This window comes from Rousettus aegyptiacus, unplaced genomic scaffold, assembly GCF_014176215.1.
Source record: "Rousettus aegyptiacus isolate mRouAeg1 unplaced genomic scaffold, mRouAeg1.p scaffold_m13_p_16, whole genome shotgun sequence".
NCBI classification, from domain to species: Eukaryota; Metazoa; Chordata; class Mammalia; order Chiroptera; family Pteropodidae; genus Rousettus; species Rousettus aegyptiacus.
This window is the reverse complement of record NW_023416291.1, coordinates 32,293,970-32,313,741: the sequence shown is the minus strand read 5'-3', so window position 1 is coordinate 32,313,741 and position 19,772 is coordinate 32,293,970. Positions and strand designations below refer to the sequence as shown.

Sequence of the window (19,772 nt, the reverse complement as noted above, 5' to 3'; positions counted from 1 at the left end):
ACTGTTATCTAGAGATAAATATTGTTATAAATAGCAGATTATAATGTATCAAAAATGACATTAGGTAAATGACCAAACAAAACCTGCAAGGATATCGAAGATTAACAAACCTGCTAAAATGAATTTAGCAATATTCCCTTAGCTATCCAGGACATGAGATTAGAGGCTATCAGAATCTATTATACTAATTGTCTTCCTAAAAAGTCAAACTCCGTGAAAGACTTTAGTGATTCACTAAGAATGCTTCAGAAAAGCTAGATTTCATTTGAAAAACAAAAATTTGGATAAACAATTCAGCTACTCACAGCAGTGATTATCGGAAAACTGACCACAGCACTGAGAGTGTGATTAGCTATGAACCAACAACAGGAAGCTATTGCCCAGAGTATGCCTGATAGGAATCCTGAAACACACATCAACATTGCACATTTAAAAGCCATGTTCTTCTGAAAAATTCACACTCTAGATATTTCAGGAATGTTAAAATACACATATCAATGCATTCCTCTCAACACGGTTGGCTGACATGGATTTTCGAGCTGTTTTATGATCATTTTGGAAATCAAATGATTTCTCTGCTCTTGACTGCTGTGAGTATGATTATCAATCCTTTCACTCTATTGACATTAATTACTTAGAGTAGTAACTGGAATAAAGATGAAGGCATGGAGAGAGGCCTAGGGAAGATACTAGATCTGAATGCATACTGCAAACACCATTTACTCTAAACCATAAGCCTGAAAATAGGTGAAATTCAAAATGTTGCTTATAGCCAAGATAAAAACAAACAAACAAAAAACAAAAACAAAAACAAAAAAACCTGAAATTTTAATGAAAATACCATGGGAAAAGTTTCCGAATAATTTAACTAAGCCTTTAATAAATATTCTACCATTTTCTATAATGGTGCAGTAGTAAGTACAGTGGCACGCTTTGGCTTAAATGAATCAGGCACTCAAAATGAATCTCTTACATATGCTTTATTTTGTTCTATAAAAATTTTTATTTGTGAACCTACATTCTAAATTGAATTACAGCAAACTCCTAAATAAGTGAGAAATTATATATATTTTTAAACTTTTTTAAAAAGTCACAGGACTCTGACTTTTAATATAAATCTTTAGATAGTGAAGAAAAAATAATGATGTCTGATGGTTAATACACAAGATGTTTTAGCACAGGAAATGATCTTAGATTCATTGTTCCAGTTTTAGGTTCTGTAATAATGATTGGCATGTCATATCATTTCATGCTTTTTAAAACCTTCATATTTGTTCATGAACTGGGCCAAAGCAACTAAGGAAATAAATAACACACAGACACACACATATAGACATGCACATACATATAGAGAGGATGGCTTTGTTTCTAGAAGATAATTAGATCATTTTTTTTAAGTGAGTATAGAGAAATGAACTTTTACAGAATAAATAGATTTTCTGTGGTAAATATTCTTACCTGGCAAGACTGCTTCAGGATGTAGCTTGGGATTATTTTTCATGGTTATGCAGTAGGCCAGAAAATAGACTGTACTTGTAAGAAAGATGCCACTGGAGTGTGCAAAAACATAATCTAAATCTGAAAATACAGATTATAAAACTCTCAAGTGTATCATTTTAGTAATTTCAAAGATATTTAGAGTTTGAAAATAAAACAAACTCAGCAAAATTAATCTTAAAAGGAACCATTAATTATATTTTATCCAACTAGTTTTCTACATGCTGTTTATTTAGAATTTTAATTAACATTTAATTCCTAGAAATATTAACTAGCATATTAGTTACTATAATCAAATCTAAAAGGCCGGTTTTCATGATTACCTTAGAAAGCTAACTAAGGAACAAGAGACATTATATGACTATAATGTTAATATCTCCCTTTTAAGAATAGGTATTCAGACATAATTTCAATAATGACTTCAGCAATTGTAGAAAGTCTCCAAATAGACTAGAGTGGGAAGGGGTGTGAAAAAGTTTGGGGACTATTAATTTTATATAGTCTATTGATCAATATGGACACCAGTATCTCTGTTACAGTGACGGGTATACAGAAGAATATCTAGGAAGTTTTCTCAAAGAGGGTTACATCAGTTGTTAACTATAAACCTAATTACATGAGGGAGTTAATAAGATATGCTGGTGGCCCAGTGCCTGAGAAACCCTAGCTCCACTGACTGTTTATGCAGATGGTACTTTGGCCACGCAGATGGATGCACCACAGGTTCTGGCTGAGAAGGTCTCACTGAACTCAGTGTTCCTCTAAACTAAAATTTTGACAGATGAATGAATGGCCATATTTAAGGAAGAAAGTTTAAAGATCAAAGAGTTTATATATTATTCTTAAGTCTTCTGGATTGTATAAGAACACCACACCCATTTTATAGACCATAACAAAAGTCAGTATAACATAGTGATTAAAAGCACAGACTACCTGGGTAGGAATCCTCAATCTACTACCTGCCAACATGGACACTTGGGCAAATTACCTAATCTCTCTTTGTCTTAATTTTTTCAATTATGAAACAACAATAATAATGGTATTCAACCAGTGACGTTGCTATGAGGGTCAACTGTTCTTATTAATGTGCTTAGTACAGTGCCTATCACAGACCATGTACTACTTATGTGTCTGTTAAATAGATGAAATAAAAAGTTATGCCCTCTTAGAATTATTTTTGAATAAATTGGATAAAGTGTATTCCTATCTGACTACATCTGAGTTATCATAAGAAAGAGTTCCCTGAGAACAGATTGTACTATTTATGTAAAGAGACTGTAGAGGACATTGTTTATTATGTTCCAGTACCAAGAATAACTATATTCCTGATCTATTTGTTGTTTTTATCTTGTGTTTGCTAAATTGTGGGACTGGTCTGATTTCCCTGTAGCTATAAGAAATCTTGCAGTCAAATTTATGGATCATTTCTAGCCCATCTACAAATGTGGCACAGTTTTTACACTCATTCCTAGTTTTGTTTTATTTTATTCTTGTTTTTCTTTCTTTTAATTTATTCTGTCATTCTATTTTTATTAGTTTTTATCCTTTAAAATTAAAAGAAAAATATGAAAAGTATTTGTATAAAATCTTTAAAAAGAGAAGTTAATAAAAGGTTTTTGTACCATTCATAGAGCTGAATATAAAAAGGAAGAAACTACAATAATTACTCAAAGCCTATTTATTCATTTACAGCTCAGTTAAAATCCCAGTTTTTTTCATCAATCATTCCCTCATGACTTTTGCCCTCCAACTTTTTCCCTTATCTGGACATAGATCACCTTAATTTTCTGTACCATCTAATTTAGAACTTTATTATCCATGATCTCATTCTTTTATCATTTCATGATGTAAGTCATGTTTCAACATAATTGTAAGTTCTCTGGAGTAGACGATTTTCCATCTCTTTTTGAGCCTACGCAAGGCTACTGAACGTAGTATGAGTTTACACCTGAGAGATTAATTTTATCACTAGAAACTGAGGTAATTAGAAAGCATCATGTTAGGCCTTTCAATGCACCACTCTGCTTGAAAAATAATATCCTGTGACTAAACAGAACATACTTTGACCTTTAGGAAGTCTATACTTTGTCCTTTACTTGATTTTGAAGTACTATGTATTACACTTTAGCTTTTTTTTTTTTTTTAGAAATATGTATTTTCCCGCATATCATCTAACTGGAAAATAATCTCCAAGTCTTAGCTAGAAAGCTAGAAACCATGTGTTAAGATCCAAGTAGCTGAAATAAATCCTGACTAAAGCTGATTATATTTATAGGTTAAAGATCACATGAAAATACTCACAGTCCTTTATTACTTTTAGTCTTCCGTGCCTTTCTAATTCACCACTTGTAATGAAAAAGGTCAAATCAATATATCAATATGTATGATGATCACATTCTTTTTATATACTTAAGTAAAAAACAGATATTGAATTTCTTTATAAAGTAAAATGACTTTTTAGTCTCACCATACTGGCTTGCCCCTGCATATATACTATCATTTCTTTTGCCATGGTCCTTGATATAAATGATTGGCACAAATGTGGATCCATAGAGTATTCCAGATATTACTGCAAGACTGCAGCCCCTTAAAAAGTAAATATATCACTATTAGTCTTGACCCTAAGCCATAGTTCTGACAAACACACAAATGGACTCATAACTAAAGCATGCTTCAAAATGTAAATCACAAGCATTTTGCAGAAATTGCCCATCTATCTCGAGCCCTGTGACTGGCAGAAGTCAAAGAAATACCCTGCACTGTCAATGTGGCATCAGGACTAAGAGAGCAGCTTAGGTACTCTACTGCCTAGTTCTGAAGATACATGATTGACAGAAGTTATAACAGATTTTCATTATAAATTGTCATTACACAGATGAAAGTATTGCTATCATATTATATAGCCTCCATAAATAAACTTCTCTCTCTAATTAAATTATGAACTATTTGTGGACTGGTGCTATGCCCTATGCTTCTTTTTCAAATACTCCATAATATCTAGCACCGGCCAAGACAAAGGACTAAACACATTTGTTTAAAACAACTGCTGAGGTCCACAGACTTGCCTATGTCTTCACTGACTGTGGGTGGCATGGTCAAGAGGAAGTGGTGATTTAATAAAATAATCGGGATATTTAAGGTAAAACATGGCCTTTTGTAAGAGGGAAATGTTTCATTTTACTGGGGTCATGTTGACTTCTCAGACTTGGGCCGTATCAGCATGAAGCAAGTGTTCCCAATGATTTTGTGGGGCGGTGATGAGTATTTTGGAACGGTGCCTTTAACTTAACACAAAAGGACAATGGCATGAAACAGGAATGAGTTTTAGGCGAAAAACATTCCTCTACAAACTAAAAAACAAATTCTTAAAGTCTATTCTAATAGTGCTTTAAGGAACATAAAATGGTTGAAACTGAAAATCCAGTGTCATGGTAAGGCCTGCACTTGGCAGTCCTGGAGGGGCGTCCCAAACACACACCAGGCTGACAGGCTATGTCTGGCTTACCAGGAAAGAGCTAAAAATGTTTTATTAACAAATATTCCCTCAACAAAGGAGATGCTTTGTAGGAAAAAATGTTTTGTTTGAGAATCTCTTTTATTCTGAGGAACACAGCAATGTATTTATTTCTTCTAAAGCTTATCCCGTTTGTTGGTTCATTCTTTTGTTCATTCAGTTTATTCAAATGTTTATTGAGTATTTATTATGCACCAGGCACTGTTTCCTACTGTGAGAACAGCGTATATACTTGCAGGGGAAATGCTTTCTATATCTGAGGTAAAAAAAAGTGTCACCATATAAAGTACAACACAGCCAGCTATTTTGAAATGCAAGCTACATACTATTACATGTTTTCATATTTATTTGCCAGCCTCCAAAACTCTAAAATACAGGGGCTGCTGTGGAGCCTAAATTTCCTAGTCTTTACAAAGTCATGAGGGGGTTGGGGAACTGGGATAAGGACCTACATGGAAACAAAATATTCTACTATATTTGAAAATGAATATCTTGGGATGATAAAATCATCTAGCACATGAGTGGAGAGATTTCCAGAGGAAGGTGGGCATTCTGGGCAGTGCAGTACTAGAGAAGTGTATTGCCTGATTCAATTGTGATTGCTGAGAGCAGGCTGGTCATTATACTCTGTGGCCTGTCCTACCTCTTTTATTATAGGTACAAAAGTCCTGCCAAACTAGATTGCTTTTGTCAGCTACTTATTGGTTAGAGATACTGCAGTGGTTTAGGAATTTCTTGAAGCATGGATACGAAAGACCTCTGTACCTAAAAATTCAGCATTGTGCAAAAAAGTATATCCACCATGGAGCTAAGGAAGTCAAAGCTTGTGTTACCATTTTCTCCTTGGACTTATATAAATATGACTTCTCTTTGGTAACATTTGCTTTAACAAAAAATGAAACATAACAGCAGAACCTCTTCTTACACTATGCGGGATTGCACTGTAGAAAGTTTATCCACCCAGAAATAACCAGGACAGGGATCTTGAGTTTTGTTGATCACCTATTAAAAACATCGACACAAATCAAAACAAAAATGGCAGATCAATAGGCATATTTTTACTCAAAAAAATTTTTTTTACTAAATTAGTTGATAAAATATTTCTAACCATGTTACAAAATTAGGCCAATATTCTAAGTCAGGAAATATAATGAGCAGATTCAAAATATTTCTACTATTGTATGTAATCATCTTTGCCTCTTAACTGGTTTCTTGATGTTATTTTCCTACTGCTTTTGTATGAGGTAAAAAACTAGATTTATTCTTTGTCATGTGCAATGTCAAGTTTTCCTTTGGAAATAACAGAGGAGCTCAGGCTGTATGGTTGATACTAACTAATAATGCTGTTTATGCATCTTTTATTTTGGTTTACTTGTATCCTTCCATTTTGCCTAGAAAAATTCAGCCCGCTATGTATCTTTTACCAAGTGCATTTATGCTATTTTAATTTTTTGTTCCTTTGTTTGTAGGGTAGTGAGTTAGGAGGTATCTGGATCCCTATAGTGGGCAAGGAACACCAGACACCTTCTCTTAACCCCAACTCCTTCATTCTCATGGAATCATTTTCCTGATTAGAAATGCTTATGGGTTAATAAATATCTTTTCTTTTATGCCTAAGCTAATTATGTTTAACTTTATGGTCAGTTTAACTGAGGTTTCAGTCACCTTAGCTGATAAGACTTTTGATAGGAGAAGAGGGAAATAAGAAAAGATTAATTTTGAAGTAAGGTGTAGAGGCAGCACTTTTCAGAGAAGCAATACCTCAGTGGGGCCATGGGATGTTGGATTCAGAGGGCAGTTGGATAGCACTGGGCCCATGACAGGTAGAAGAGATACCTGAAATTGGAAAGACTAGCAATGGGAGTTTGCCATGAAATCACTTTTGTATATGTAGCCACCGTACTTCTGTGTCAGATTTCCTTTAAAGATCATCCCTCTTTAATCTAGATTTGCTATGCCAGACTAATTTGGGTACATCAAAGTCAAAATGGTCACTCCTTACATACTTCGTGTCTTTACCTTTGAGTAGAACAAGATTATGGCAGAAAAGAGAAATAGAAAAAAAATCAAGTTCAATTCCTACTTTTATAGGACTTGACTTACCCTTTCATTGACGTCCTCTGATCTATTTCCCCTGCTCTCCCTGAACCTACTTTAAAACCTCTTTCCTTCTGCTTTCTAAAGAAACTTTCATATTTCTCTACAATATTCAGGGTTCTCCTATTGTAGAAATCCTAAAAACATCCCAAAATACGGATTTGTATATACATCTTATAGTAGGGAGCTACTGTTAATAAAAATAAACAGACTTCTGTTTTTGCTGGGAAGGTTTCCTTTGGTAATATTGATTGATTGCTACATAGACATAGCCATAATAAATATGGGAGGATATTTTAGATGGCCTTGACTTGAAAAATATAAAAAATACCAACTTCTCAAATCTACGCATTTTCCTTTTATCTTAATTTTATATTTCAAATCAAGTTGTCTCTCATACTCACATGCTCTGCCATTAATGGTGTGGTGTCCACAGAACACATGTTATTTGGTATTTCACTTTTGATGAACAAAAATATGAAAGCACTGTAAAGAAAATAAATTTTAGTAATGCTTACCATAACCCTGTTTCATATCGAGTTGCCTGAATTAAAACAACAACAACAACAACAACAATGACAACAACAACAACAAAACACAGCTTAAATCAAGCCCTAGTGGTATGATGGTCACTTCTCAACTGCCTCTTCTGTGGTCCTGCCATTTCTCCAGGACCGCCATTCTCTTTGACATTTCTCATTGTCCTCAATTGCAACAGATTAAAAGCTAAGATCCTGAGCTTTCCCTCCAAATCAGATCTTCTCCTTATTTTCTTTTTTCGGTCAACAGCTCCATTTTTCTTCTTATTCCTGCTTATCCTTAGAATCACATAGTAAAAGAATACAAATAAAAACTACCTTGGAATAATATTGCTCATCTATTATATTGAAAAAACTCCCTTAAATTTAACAACATTCTCAGTTGGACAACGATAGGAGACAGGCACCACTGGTGTGAGTGCAGAACTGTGCAGACCCCAAGGAGGAGATTCTGGGGCCAACCACTGAAGCCACAGGTGGGTCCACTGCTGACCTTACCAATTCTGTTCCAGGCCTTGTGACACAGGTACGCCCACACTCAGGTGAAGCAAACTTCAATGTCACACAATGAAATACTGAGCAGCAGTAAAAAGTAATGAGGATGCCCTCTATGCTCTAGTATGGAAAGATATATTTTAAGTGATAAAACACATGCATAAGCCTAATGACTTTTTTTTCCTTTTTAACATCTCTCTCATAATGTACTTTCTATTTCTGTCTGGCATCTTTGTAACAAATGCCTCACTCCCGCTTGACTTTTGAACCGTGAAAATATGCTAAAATATTAAATTAAGAAAATATTAAATTAAGAAAATTAAAAAAAATAAAAAAGTAAGAAAATTAAATTAAAATATTAAATTAAGAAAACTAACAAGTTAGATATACTTTTGACATTTTTTAATATACTCACACAGTTCAAAAGTTAAAATGATATAATAAGTTTTCAAAGTACATATGAGGCTGAATAGTGCATTGGTATGCTGTCTTTCATATAAAAATTAAATATTTCCTAGTTAGCTTCCTTAGTTCGGTTTCTAACTTGCTTTTAAAACTTGAATGGTTCCATAATCCTTTCCATAGGAAATGTAACTTTCCTTTTGATTTTCATTGCTCTCTGCATCTCAGCATAATTCCCCCCATGAACGTCTGTCCCCGCCCAGTCTTTGCTCTGAGCTCGCCTCCATTCCCAGTCTTCCACAACGACCTGCTCCTGCTTGTGTTCCTTAATTACATGAACATACTATGTGTTCACTTCTTATTCAAACCAAAGAACCGAAGTGCTGAATGTGAAAAGAGGACTTCTCAGGTCAGTTCTCACCAATCTTCCTCTTCTCTGAATTCCCACAACACTGACAATAGTCATCACACAATCCTGACTATTTGCCACAAGTCCATGTAATTTTTTTTCTCTAAAGATTTTCCAGTTCAATAGAAGATAGAAATCACATCTTACATTTCCATCAAGGTCCTCAAAATACTCAACACTCAGTAAAGTAAATGTAAAAAACCTAATTATATGTTTGTTTCTTAATTAGTTAAATATGTGTGTGCATATATATGTATGTTAATTTGCAAAACTTAATATTAGATGCTGCAGTTACACTTTCTTTTAAAGTTACAATGAAAACCCATTACTACAAACAGTGTATTTTTTAAATAACAGTACAAGATGATATGGTAGAATACTTGAAGGGTATAGAAAAATGTCCTTATTGATTATTTTCCAAACAACTGTATGACCCTCTAATAAATCAGTTAACCTCTCTGAGCCTCGACTTTTATCTAAAAAATGTGGATATACCCACTTTGCAGAGCTGAGACGAGAATTAAATAATAACTCATACAAAATTATCAGTGTATTTTTTGGCACATGGTAAAATCTCAAAACATATTAGTAGAGAGCCTTAACTACAATTAGGATGGGAGAGGGGGCTGCTGAACATGAGAAAGAAATCAAGACTAAGAAATCAATGGTTTTGAGCCTGTGTAACTAATGCTTGTCACAAAATAGGTAAGTCAGAAAGAAGAATCCCATAATTCAATTAGATCAAGAGTGGGTGCGGAGGCACTAAGTTAGGACAAAGTAATGAGATTTATCTCATGTATGTGACCATAAAACCAAATAGGTCACAAAGTCTTCTGGGCTATAAATTTAACACAAAGTTCCATGATAAAAATCTATGAATGCTGTCAATAGCATTGCAAACGCAAAAACAAACAAACAAACAACAACAACAATAATAATAATAATAATTAATGTTATACCCAAGAATGCTTCTCTACATTTTTACATTTTTAACCTTTCCAATTTCGCTAGATTTGCAACCTACATGTCTTACTCTTAGTAAAACTCGTATGTATGTGTTTACACTGACAAGTGAATTAAATAAGCACTGATCAGGCATCTACTATGTGTTAAGCACTGCATAGCAAAGTCTGATGGTGATGGTGGGCAAGATGGTGTACAAAGAAATTAGCAGAACCTGTCCTTCAGGATCTCATAGTTCAAGGATAAAGAATATTGTATGAATAATACAAAACAGATCCTGAAAGCTTCAAAAATAAATGAAATACAAAATACAATAGAAGTTTAAATGTGACTCATTCTAATGAGGAAGAAGGAAAGTAAAGAAACATCACATAGGATAGAAAATGTCAACTGGTATTTAAGGGTGGTCAGGGAGGCTGGGGAAAGGGCCTTTTGGGGTGAGAATAGAGTTTGGGTTATGGCTTGAGCATCTGTAACTTTGATATTCCGGAGCCAATCTCCCTCTGACAATGAGGGGCAACTATACAGGGAGGAAGATGTACTAGGAAGGGTTGACTCTATCACAGTGGAAGACATACCAGATGAAGGAGACAAATTCATTCTGAATCTAATAGGGAACCTTCAGAGGTTCATGAATAGAAGAGTGACAACTTAATTTGATAACAGATACACTCCAGTCATACTGGCAGAAGAAAAGAATGGAACTAGGGAAACTGGATGTGAGGTTATTTTAATTGTATACAGATGGGTAGTTAGTAAGGGACTGAGGGGAAAGGAGAAGAACTTGTGAAATATTCAAAAAGAATTTTACAGGATTAGATACAAGGTGGTATATAAAAGGAAAAGAAAATCAAGATGACAGAGGCTTTCAATTTGTGTGGCTGAGGCTAATACTTTTTTGGAGAGATGAAATTCAGGAAGAGGCACTAATTTGCAGGGAAGAGTAAAATAATAAATGTAGTTCTGACTGGGATCTGTTGAAGGCTAAGAGAAAAGAACAAACAGTCTAGTGTTTACAGAGAGTGCTGACCATGTGCCTGATACATCAGAATCCCCGTCCACGTGACATTTCACCTCAGATTGAGTAGGAGATGCCTGGGCATCATCTACCATCTATATAAAGAGATCTGTGGCTCTGAAGAAGGGTAATGGCTAGAAACAAAGATTTGGGTTTCCTCAACACAACTCTCCACAGAAAGCAAGTTAAGTGAGAAAAGAATGCAGAACAGACTCAAGGATAATCCCCCCCCCAAAACAAAAACAAAAACAAAAACAAACAAACAAACAAAAAACAAAATGATAATCCAGAGCCTTTTTTTTTTTTTTTTTAATTGAAAAGCAAATCTGCCTTTTTCTGAACTCCAACTGCTGGGTTTTCATTAAAGCATGTTTAAGAGAGTGTCCTGCACATCACTTCTTGGGGTCAGCTTCACTTGCCCTCTTGTATATTGTCTCCTGAACCATGGGTCCCGGAAGACTGAAAACCATGTTTTCTCAAACTGTACTGGCAGCTAGGTTTTTCCAGTGAATGGCACATGCATGAGAAATAAGGATGGGGGATGACATTTTGTTCTAGTGTTGGCTCTAGTAATTTTAGTGGCGGGATTGCTCAGGGCAGAGGCAAACTGTTGGCAGCAGTGCAGCCAGAGTGTGGGCTTCAGGGCTGAAGGTGGCACCCCCTTCTTCCTTTGGCTCCATTGGGCCTGATAACACTCTTGTAAACAATTCCTTAAATCTCCTCTGCAGTTTTAAATACCTAGAATGGTTTTGGTTGTAGAGGCTGACTGACATCCTAGATATCACATGGGGAAAATGTAAAGATAGAAATGATCTACCCAATCTTTTACAAGCTGGATCATACAGAAGATAGAAGCAATCATTTCAGTTTTACAAAGAAAAGCAATATCTTCAACTAACATAACTATATTCCAAACTTGTTTAATAAATGTCCTTCAGAACAAACTGATTTAACTAAGTTAAAGGAATGAAGTGAAAGGTTCCAGAAACTCTTCTCAGTAAAGAAACATAGAAGGGAGCCAGGATACACTAAAGAAAGATATCATTGCGTTTCCCAGCCACAGACCAAGCTCCAAATCAAGCTGCATGATTCTCTGACTCATTTACCACCGAGTTGGACAACATATGCCCAAAGGGGAACAGTTATTGAACATGAAATAGTTATAAATAAAAATTATGATTATTATAATGAAAAGTATCCAACATACAGAACATTAGCCAGGTGCCTAACACTATACAAAGACAAAGTACTTAATATCTTTTATTTGATTTAATCTTCAAAATATCTTATAAATCTGGTACAATTATTATCCTTCTTTTATTCCCAGTTGAAAAATTAAGGCTTGGAGAATTAAGTGATTTGCCCTAGGTCACACAAGTAGAAGTGGTGGAACATGAATAATTTGTAATTTTAGAAAATGTATACTTTCTAAAGAAAGAAGAAATGTGGAGAAAAACAATGCCTGATGAACTGGGTAAATCGGCTTTAAATTATCATTAAGTTAAAACTAAAGCATGCTACCATTACAGTTTTTGGGTATAAAGAAATTGTTTTTGAGAGAGCTGTTCAAAGCTAGAATGTTGTGTGGATTGTACAAAATACATAAAATTGCCTCTAACCAAAAATGTCAGGAATCGGCTATTTTAGAATAATTTATGTTATTTCAGCCTTGAACCACTCTCTACAGCAACATTTCAATGACAAAGAGATTGTTCCCGACTGTGGCTGGGGAAAAGCTATTATTGCAGGAGGAAGAGAAATATAGTGTTCTTTCCCTGAAGAATAAAACAGTACTAAAGTCATCCCAGGCAGTGCTATCCATTATGTGAAACACTGACAGGAAGTATATATAAATGAAGTCTAGAGAGGAAAGGGAACTAAATTTTAGGTGACCTAATTTCTGTTAGAATTTTATTGACTGAACTCTGCCATATAGAGATTCAGAGTCATTTTCACTTTCATTTATATAATGCACACAACTAGACACAGATACGTCCCAAAACAGGTATTTAATTAAGTATGTATTTTCATAGGTGAAAGAGTTGGTTACCTACCCGGGGTAAGAAGGATTGAGTAAGGTGACAAAAAAGTGGAAATGGGGTGGCAAAGTGAGCAGTAATAGGAAGAGAGGATCAATGACTCGTCCAGGGGCGCCAGAAAGCCAGCACATTTACTGACATAGCATTTTTTCAGTTTGCAAAATATTTTCTTTTTCTGTAATACTTAGAAAATCATAATGCAAGGCTCATAATTTAGAATTAAATAACACATTAAATATTACAGAAAATGAAAATGAGCTTCAAAGGAGCTAAATGATTTTCCCAAGGTCTCAGAGCTTTCAGGAGCTAAAGCTTGGTCTCCTGACCCCACAGCTGGCAATTTTTGTCCTCTAAAACCAAGTCTGCTAATGTAAATGACAAATCCGAGGAAAAGTCAAGTCAGTTTTATGAAATACAGGTTTAAAAAATATATAAATATATCAGGATTTTTAAAAAAGTATTCTGTTTAGAAGGACGGCTGAGTTATTAGAAATGGCTGTACCTCACTACTGATAGCCCAGCTCCAAAGTAATTTAGCAGCGGTTTTGATACTTCTTCTGCATCCATTCCAAACCAGCCAAACCTGGAAATTGAGAAAGTTACACCAAAGTTGATACTGTTGAAAATGTGTTCATCATAGTGTTCGAGGGCATGAATTTGGGGTCAGATTTCTGGGTTCAAATCCTAGGTCTCTGCTTTACTGTGGCTCGAATAAGTTAACCATCTTCATGGTGTCTCAATGTTCCATTTTAAAATAGGGATAATTATATGTTTCTTATATGTTTCTTATGAAGATTAAATGAGTTAGAATATATAAAAGTACTTGTAAGTGCCCCTTTCTTACTAAGACTCAGAAAGTAAGAAGGAACAATAGGTTAAGTGGCTAATTGAATCCAATTAGTTGGTTGCAATTTTATACAGTATTTGAAATAGATTTTTAAATAACTGCTTGGCTAAAGACCCCTACTCTTCGGCATCACCTTATAATCCTTTTATTTTCATGCCTTGATATTGCAGTGATCATTATCAACAATCACTGTGAACCATTCAGGGGCGAGAGAGAAGGGAAGCAAGAAGAAAAAGAAAAAGAAAATAGCACATGGAAAAAGCAGGGTGGGGAATGGGGAAAGGATGGGAAAGCCTGTATTGGAGGTTAGTTGGTTTTGCTATTATAGAGGTTGTTACAGTGTTTTAAATGGGAAGAAGAGCCCCAAAATTAAGGTAAGAGCTACATCTTCCCTTTTATTCATTTTCCCAGGCTCTTGAATGCTATATTTAAGGCTGGCCAAGTGCAGTACAGTCCCATAGACTGTTCTGAGATGATGGGACTGTTCTACAACTGCACTGTGCAGTAAGGGTAGCCTGTGGCTATTGAGCACTTGAAACATGGCTAAGACAACTGAGGAAAAGAATGTTTAATTTTATCAAATTTTAATTAATTTAAATTTAAATATAAATGGCCACAGAAGGCTTGCGACAACCCTATTGACAGCCAAGCTCTAGAGCTGAGGTTGGCACATTCTTCCTTAAAGGGGCAGAGGGTAAATATTTTAGGCTTTATGGGCCAGACAGTTTCTTGTAAACAGACTTTAGAGGGAAGAATATGTACTTTAGAACGAAGAAGACCTGGGCTTGAATCCTGCCTTATTAGCTCTGTGTCTTTCAGCAAGTTACTCAGCCTCTTTGTTATCATCTCTCTTACAAAACAGTGCTTTAGGTATTTGTGAAAATGAGGAAAGAATGATGCCTACAACCTGTCCAATAAATTGTCACTCAATGAAAAAAGGAAGATAAAATCAGTTCTCTTTCTCTCTCCCTATTTTGGTTCCTTAGAGATAATTCTTTACTATATCTTGATCAAATATCTAGATCACTTCTTTAGGACTTAGGGTAAATAATAATTAAAGGTAGCATATTTTTTATGAATGCCTTACCAGCTGTACTCTCTGAGAGCGTAAGAACCATGTGTTATTCCTTTCAGCTAGCCCAAGCCCTTGCACTTGACTTATATAGAATATGAGCACAGAGAATTTTAGTTGAAATAGTTCTCTTTGTGTTACCTTGAACTTGCCCAGCCAATTAAGGCATTAAATGATCCCCAGATTAAGAGTCCAAGGCCTAAACCAATGGTTTTGATAATTGGGACAACAGCAATGTTCCCTGTGAATGTAACATAACAGAAGAAAGGTGTTATTTCCAATATAGAAAATACATTATAAATTGAATTAATTTTTATTTTAACTTCAATCTAAGTTTATGGTATAGAGATACATTTAGTAAAGCACAGGTCTTCATTTTAAAAATAAAATAACCACACTTCTGGGGCATTAAACTCATAATTATGATTGCTAAAAGAACTAGGCTTAAGGCAAAATCCTACCAAAAAAAGTGAAATTAAATCCTTGCCTACCTACCTTCACCAATGCTTTTTATCCTTAACATAGACTTCTGATTTCTGACTTTATGCACTAGTCATCAGTGATAAATTTAGTAGTGACCATCCTCTTACCCTCCAGGCAGTATCAGCCACAGGTAAATATCTTTGGCTGTGACCCCAGACTTTGCTCTTCCACACTCTCTCACCTGTGTTCTAAATTCCTGCATTCATTGCTTTGTGCTCTTAAGGGTCTTCAGGGCCAAAATTGTATCTTTTTTTAATAGTTCTTAGCCCCTCAGCAGTCTGGCCTCAGTCCAGCCAATCTCCTTTTGAAAGTTTTCCTCTCCTGGCTTCTAAGATGCCCTCATCTCCTGATCCCCTCCTTTACTCTCTTTAGCTCTTTCTCTGGCTAGTCTTTCTTATCACACTTTCTGGATTTAGGTGCCCAATAAATACTTTCCCTAGAACACGTTCCTTTTCTTGCTGTATTCTTCTTCGGTACTTAACTAATTTCATGATTTCATCTATCAATTAGAGACACATGCTCCCAATGATACAGGTCTAGCCTGGACCTTTGGCACAGTTTTAGTGCTATGCTTCAAACTACCAAAAAAGAGAGCTCCAACCAGAGGTCCTCACTGTGGAAACATCAGGAACTTCAAACACAGAATGTCCCAAGCTGCGCTCTGTTCCCCTATCCCAATTAGACTGATAAACACAATCACACTAAAATATAAGTAAGGTATAAAAATTTAAATTCTAGTAGAAATTTAAAAGTTAACTCTTTTGTCCTCCAAATGCATGAACTTCACTAAATCATTTATTCTACAGAGATTCAAATTGAGTGGGTACTCAATAAATTTTTAATTTTTTAAATTTACTTGCTTTTAATCAAATTACCTCTAAAGATCCTTAATACTTAGAATTCTCTTTGCTAAAGAGAAGAAAGTTCTCCTGAGGCCTATTTATATTCATACAAAGAAAAACTAAAACATTCCTGATTGACCAGGTAAAGGAATGAATTCCAGTTATATAATTGCAGGTATTGATAAGGCAACAGAGGAAAAATCATGATTTGCTTTTGTTTTTCTGCCAGTGCTTTCAAAATAATGTGTCTGCGTTTGCCCACTTTTAAAGACAAGTCCTAAAAATGTTATTAGTAGAGACTACTATTTAATAAATCTTTTTGGATAAACATTTCTATTAGGGACTAAGAAAGAAATCATTAAGAGGAAAGAGTCAAGAAATACATCAAAAATATTTATGGAACGTCTGAATGAAAGAAACTAAGTTGTCGGTTTCTAATATCTATGACTAAGGATTATTCAGAATTACTGTATATATTATTTCCTTCTATTCTAAACCAGAGTTATTTTGATCACAATATACATTGATTAAAATATTAAATGATCAATGATACATTACCTGTTGCCCAAATGCAGCCCCCAACCATTGCAAAAGGCCAAAATTTAGGGCAACGTAATATCAGATTGGTCACCAAGGCAACCGACCATATGGCAGCACAAAGTACCCACTGGAGAAACATGCCTGGAAATGAAAGAAATTGGTGTCAGTAGTTCCAACTGACCTGAGTGAATTAATGCCTTTAGAAAAATATCAGTGAGATGGTATTATAGGAATGGCCACAATTTATTGAATGCCTATTTGCCAGGCACTTTGCACATTTAAAATAATTTTTAAATTATAGCCCATAATAATTATCCCAAATTCAAGCATGGAGAAAATGCATCTGAGATGAAGCAACTTGTCCAAATAGCTAACAGTTTGTAGAATTGGAATTTAAACCCAGATCGTTTGACTCTAAAGCTCACTATACAAAGAGCATTACTTCTTAACATTTTCCCACCTTTAAGACAAATCAAAGATATTCTACCAAAAAGTATCGGTAAAACCAAATCTCTATATTTTTATTCAAATGCCACACCTAGTGTTGTCCCTCACCAAAAACATCAGAATAGCACAACAGTGATTTAAACCTTTAGGAATCATTTATGCTACCTTTAGGAGAAAAATAGTCACTGACGGTCTCATGTAGATACACATAGAGTTGAATGTCTGTGATGAGACAGACATTAATAAATCTGAGAATTAGCCTTTTAGGTCAGGAATATTCTCCTTTCTGTGGTATATACCTCACATCACATGGTAATGTGAGTTGTATCTGTAGCTTTCTGAGGCTTCTGCATCATTAATGGTTTAGGGATTAAAAAAATAAACAAAAAGTCGACATTGGAAGAAATACTTGGGCAGTTATAACTCAGTATAGCACTTCTGACTACAACTTAAAAGATTTTTGCCTGTTTCTGTGGACGAGGAAGGAAAAAAAGGCTGTTACCCTCTAAGACAAAAAGAGTAGCATAGTAAAGATAAAAGGGAACTTCATTTTACAAGTTCTTCATTTTATAAATGAGAAATAATTGAGAACAAAAGAGCTGATGAGACTTGCCCAGTTATTGTGAAACACCTAAAAGCCAGGTCCTCTGCCCCTTAGTATGATTTTTATTCTTCTTTTAGTAGTTTCCATTCCTGTCCTGACTCCAAAGGAAAAGAAAGACTCTAGAGGAAAGAGATGTGTAATTCTATTGTCTAAGTTGTATCAAGACATAAGAAATTGAGGGAGATAACACAGCTGCTTCCCAACAGGTGTTCACCATAACATCTCCAAACCCATCTCTGGCAGCTAGATAAAAGCAACTGTTGCTTCATCTCTAAAAATTCACATTAAGTCAGTTCTACTATAACGTGACATTAGGTTCCTAAAAATCGCTGCACTACGCAAAATCATGCAATAAAGAGCATTGAGCTTATGGGGAAAATGGGGCTATGACGCAGCACAAAAACTTCATCAACAATCTATTTGACAAAAAGATAGGAACCAGATAAAAATAATAGTACCATTTTACACTGATGAAGTGGTTAAGGAATTCACAAATACTGCATTAAATATAGCACTTTAATTTGTAAAAGACCTGCAGTTTGCTTATGGAAGTGGGCATCAGAAGTATTGTTGCTTGAGAGTTATTGTGAAGTTGGTGGATGGAGGTTCCAGACGAGGATTGGGTGTGGTGCTGAGGGAGCTGGTGGGTGTGTGAGGGGCCTGTGTGCATGCGTTTTGTATATTACTATGCACCTCTATCCATCTGGGTACAGCTTTCTGTGTTAAGTCAATCAAAACAGTGTTTCGTCAATCAAAACAGCACATAAGCAAACACAAAATTTGTGTTATGCTCAAATTGTTTATTCTATCAATTGTGTTGAAAATTTGTATTTTCAAAACAAGTGTTATTAGTGGGATAGACAAATTTCCTTCTTTCATAAACAAAGCAGATATGGCTAAAAAGCTTTCTTGACTGTATCTATAGAGAAAATAAATTACCTTAACAACATTAAGGTTATCCTGTATTAACTAACTCTCAGATAAAACTGGCATGGGCATTATCAAATGATATTATTTTAAGTTATATTCATTTGGCACCAGGTTCAACAAAATTTACTTTTGTAACCATCATTTTTAAAAGACCCAAAAAGAGAACTTCATATTTAAAAATCATTTAAGATTAACAATGAAGTAAAAGTAATTACCATCACCAGTATTATATTTTTTAAGTGGTACATAGTTTGAGCCAAACAAAAGGATGGCTACAGAAGAGGAGATGAAACCGGTAGTTAGGTCTGTTTCATTGTTACTCATGGTTCCAGTTCTGCCTGAGAGCAAGCTGGTCCACTTTTGACTCGATGTACTTTTCAAGAGCTTCTGAAAAAAAAGAAATAAAAATGAGACAAAGAAGAGGTCAATAAATTGTGAATAAATTGTGATTAATACATGCTATTTTTTGAGTTTTTCAAAAGTACACTAGGATCCCTTCTTTCAAATAAAGTTAGGACATTATGAAATTAGGTATTATGTTCACATGCTATGTTCATTCAAATTTTTTTTTATCAAAAAAACTTTTTTGATCACTAACTTACAATTAAAAAAAAAAAACTTTTATCTTCAGAGTTTGAAAGCCTAACTTCTTCCAAGATCTGGATACAATTTGTAATATATTATTAAAAATATTAAAAAAAAAAAAAAAAAGAAAAGAAAGAATTCTCCTGCGTAGGTTGACTGGTATAATGAAAAGATTTGTGGACTAGGATTCTGTTTACTTCGAATGGTTATTGTGACAATCAAATAAGAGAGCATATTCAAAAACTTTCAGAACTATCAGTGCCTTACAAGCAAAAGCTTTTGTTATTACTTCTTACGTGAGCTTATAGGCACATTTAGATTGAATTGCTGCTACACACTGAGGATCCCCTAGAGGTAAACGCACTTTTCTTCATTAGTAGTACTCCACAGTATGTATTAGTTTAAATGAGTTCTTTGAACCATATATCTTTACGACTTTTTAAAAGACT

General features: G+C 34.8%; 1 protein-coding gene across 1 annotated transcript in view; it reads right to left on the bottom strand.

The window, feature by feature from the left end:
- Positions 1-19,062, bottom strand: part of TMEM144 (transmembrane protein 144) — a 28,354-nt gene extending 9,292 nt beyond the window's left edge. The window contains exons 1-9 of the mRNA XM_016138684.2: positions 18,954-19,062; positions 16,776-16,898; positions 15,034-15,133; positions 13,476-13,556; positions 7,513-7,594; positions 5,937-6,013; positions 3,965-4,083; positions 1,459-1,578; positions 306-403 (exon numbers count right to left, since the gene is read on the bottom strand). Coding sequence (XP_015994170.2) covers positions 306-403; positions 1,459-1,578; positions 3,965-4,083; positions 5,937-6,013; positions 7,513-7,594; positions 13,476-13,556; positions 15,034-15,133; positions 16,776-16,898; positions 18,954-19,062 — 909 coding nt within the window. The remainder of the gene's footprint in view (positions 1-305; positions 404-1,458; positions 1,579-3,964; positions 4,084-5,936; positions 6,014-7,512; positions 7,595-13,475; positions 13,557-15,033; positions 15,134-16,775; positions 16,899-18,953) is intronic.
- Positions 19,063-19,772: the final 710 nt, after the last annotated feature.